The following is a 3843-nucleotide window of genomic DNA, read 5'->3' on the forward strand; positions in this document are numbered from 1 at the left end:
TATCAGTAAGATAATTATGCTGGAAGTGCCACAGGCTGAACCTGAAGTGTTATAGCCAGCTGCAACTGCTGGTGACCCTTTTATGTGCTTAGTTTGCATACATGCAGGTATTTATTTATTTATTTATTTTTGTTACTCCAGTATTCTTCAACAGTTCAGAAACATGCGTGATAGGTTGACTGGCATCTCTAATTGTCTCTAGATGTGAGCGTTAATGGTTGTTTGTGAATGTCAACAATTCCCTTTAGTCTGGGTTCTGCTCCAACAAGCATTAGCTCATCCATACAGTCAGAATGAAACTCTGCTTCATCAAACTCTAAAATTAATCGTTCACAACTTTTCCTTAGAASAACTCCCACTTTAATATATCTGAACTATAAATAAAAAAAGGCTAAAAAAGGTTCAAGAAACAAATTCAGTTATAAAGCTGAAAAGCACCTAAGGTAGGCTAATCTAAAAATATCGCCTCTGCCGCCCACAGTATTGTAGACAATRTGGAAGTGTACTAACCTGTGGACTGGAAGACATTAGTGTTGCATTCACAGTATCGCGTGGCAAAGGCCTCCATCATTCGGTCAATTTTCTGAGCCTCACCGGGCAGACGGAAACTCCACAGGAACTGCCTATCACATGAAAACCGCAATAGACTTTTAGCAAACTTGAAATGTTCATRTAGGTTTGTGGTCAGCAATTACAGTCTACACTACAGCTCTGCATACGTTTGAATTGACAGTAAACATTTGTTGGTGCAACATTTAGATTCTTTACTGGATAAGAGAAACTGAGCCTAGCCCGTTTTATGTTATAGAATACTGCTATAGGTTTTTATAATTCATTTCATTAAAAACAAACAAAACATTTCACACAMTGAAACAATAAAAACTAGACATGGGTTTTTACGATGTAAAAACAAGTGCGCATTGCCRTGTAGCATGTCATTGCAGCATGGCTTTGCGTTCAGCAATGGACTWGCAGAATGAAGTGTGGCCAAGTTCAAATGTGTTTTCTATAACAGCTTGTGTTTGTCAAGTCAGCAGGTGTTTGTAACAAGGGTAATTGTGTGACAATATGAAGTTTGTAGAGATTTTCTGCTAAAGTTGCTGTTGCTGGGTTTTGAACCTTGATCTCCACATGAAAGCCCATGACACTAACCATTAGACCATTGGTGCTGTGGCACAGAAACCTGCCAGGGGTTGTTTTGTATATATGCAGAAAGAGGCCACATTGCCAATGTAATGGTTGTCACTAATTTGAAATATATTACAACAATAAAGCAATATTAGGACAATATTATAGTAAAATATCAAAATACAATCAAATTAGTATTGTAAACACAGAACTATTGAGTTGAAATATAATGAAACTATAGTGCAGTACCACATTGTGTAGATGCAGCAGGGGGCAGTATTGGACCAATACAAGGCTCAATTGACKGCCATTATAATTTTTTAAACATTAATATTTCATAAACTAAATGTTTTATAGGCACCAAAAGGCATAGCCATCATTTGGAACAGGAGCTTTATAGATATAAATTACAATGGCAGCTATAGGATAAAGTATGCAGGAGGAGAAGCATGCCAAAGTTGAGATGACTTGGATGGGAAATGAATCACAATAGTGTGCAGTGTATTGGCAATGCACACTGATAAAACAAAATGAAAGGAAGCAGCATATGAAAAAAAAAATCTTATGATATCTGCTCCTTAAAGTTAATTAAATGTACAATACAGAACATGTTTAGYCACAAAATAGCCACTAGCAAGTTGGCTGGCTTGATGGAACCAATGTGGAGGTCATATATAAATGTCAAAATGTAAATATATGCAGAAAGGTTTGCAGAGAGAATCATTACCCATTACCACCATTTCAAGTGAACCCATGGTAAATTGTCCTTTCTGTTTAAAACCAGAGCCGTTTCTTTGACACTGTGTTGCTTTGTTTGTAACATTTCTGTAGCTGAATAGAAAATATGAATAATTTTGCTTATTTTCAAACTCCAGTTGATCCAGACAGTTGGCAGCCCATCCAGATCCTGGTTTTGCTGGAGGTTTATTTGTGTTAAAARGAAGTTGTTCCTTTCAATTGTCACCTGTGCTTGTTTAGGGTGGAAAAGTTTGACGAAATGGACATTTGATGGCTAACTTTGACTATTTGGCATTTTTTTAAGGTAAGTCAATGTGCAATCATAGTATTTGCTTTTACAATGAGAAAATGCCTTGCTGGTAAAAAAAAAAAAAGAGAATAAATACATTCTGGTTATTATATGACTTTGTTAACAGCACATTGATTGTGGTAGAAGAGGCATCACTATGGATGCACAACAACATAACTACAAGGGAAAGTTGCCATTATAATCTTGCTCGCCCTAAAATCTCCCAAGAATTGTTGGCTTTTTTCACTGACAAGCTGGTTCTGAACTCTATACCAAGGCGTTGGCTGGATGGCCAAAGCATCCAGATCATTCGAAAAAAAAAAAGAAAGAAAAAAAGTATGTTTTTCTGAAGTCTCCTGAGTTGGTTTGTGTGTGGTAAAAGATGTCAATAACTCAGCTAGCTAGTTTTAATGTTCCATTGAAGGTGTCAGTTTAGAGCCACCGCACTCCTACGAGCTGCTAAAAATAGAATCTGTGGCAGCTTGTGTGGGCTGGTACAAAATTGTGTTAAAAAGTCGTTTATGTTAACAGAAATTTGGAATTTTTTCAACATTTAGTAAATTTGCTTATTTGTTTTATTTGGTGTCTTTGCCAACCTTTTATTTTCTTTATTGTTATAGAAGAACAGGGTATTAAARGTGAATTACAATGAATTTCAAGACATTGCAAAGGTCCCAAAATATTAATACAGAGGTTGACCTTTTACATCCCATGGAAGCCAAGAAAGGCATGCAGGAAAAAAAATTGCCTTTTTTTTTGCATAACCTTTCCTATATGTTTTTTCATATTTCTACATTATTGCAGAAATGTGTTAACACACTTCTCTGTATGCCTTTGTGTCCAGGACCTTTTTTTCTGCCTGAAGGGAGGTTGAAGTGAACTACTGTTCTTGACAGTAACTTGTAAAYGAAGGTGGGCGGTCAAACGTCTGTAACAAGTAAACCACAATATCCTGTTTACACCCAATCAACGATGTCTACACTGCCTCATGCGTTGTTAGACAGAAAGGTGTGTAAAATTACTCTCATTTCTTAGTTTGGTGGACCATCTCATCTAACATCAGTTACATTTTCCATAACAGAAGAAGAAGACTAACCTGAGAGCCTGAACCAGGCTGAGGTTGGAGAACTCGTGCAGCTCCACAAAGGCCTTTAAGGTCTGAAGGTGGAGCTCGTCCCTGTGAGAGGAAAACCACAAGAATGAGACCAGTTTTCACCACCCTCTTGTGTTAGTCTAACAGCTATTTTGTTTCTAATGTCTGTGACGATTTTTCAAAATTTTAAACAAACTTCATATAGGCCTACAAATAAATCCTTTTTAATCTCCTTTCTTTTAAAGAGGGGTGCAACGATACAGGAAATTCACGGTTCGGTTCAATACTTTAGTCTCAGTGGATCTGCACTCAACAATGCAGCCTAGGTGGAGTAGTCGAACACAGATCCACTGATCCTTTAATACAGAGCATCTTCAGAAGACAAGTTGATAAACTAAATTTTTAAAATCTGTATTGTTCGATACAAGTGTGTATTGAACCTAAAGCACTGTGTTGAATGGTTTGATACAGGTACATTTATTGTTGCACCCCTACTTCTTATTATTTGCTAGATCAGGGATGGGCAACTTAAATGACAGAAGGAGGCATTTTTTTGTTGACCACTAGAGGGCGACGTAGTCCTCCACACTTACCC

At 37.1% G+C, this 3843-nt stretch overlaps 1 protein-coding gene across 1 annotated transcript in view; it reads right to left on the reverse strand.

Annotated features, from left to right (window-relative positions):
- Positions 1 to 510: 510 nt before the first annotated feature.
- cyth4b (cytohesin 4b) overlaps positions 511 to 3843 on the reverse strand; it is a gene marked incomplete at both ends in the record, with an annotated part of 8335 nt that continues 5002 nt past the window's right edge. Inside the window, 2 exon segments of the mRNA XM_014015492.1 lie at positions 511 to 623; positions 3252 to 3332. Of these exon segments, the coding sequence (XP_013870946.1) occupies positions 511 to 623; positions 3252 to 3332 (194 nt within the window).

This window comes from Austrofundulus limnaeus, unplaced genomic scaffold (assembly GCF_001266775.1).
Source record: "Austrofundulus limnaeus strain Quisiro unplaced genomic scaffold, Austrofundulus_limnaeus-1.0 Scaffold130, whole genome shotgun sequence".
In the NCBI taxonomy this organism is placed as follows: Eukaryota; Metazoa; Chordata; class Actinopteri; order Cyprinodontiformes; family Rivulidae; genus Austrofundulus; species Austrofundulus limnaeus.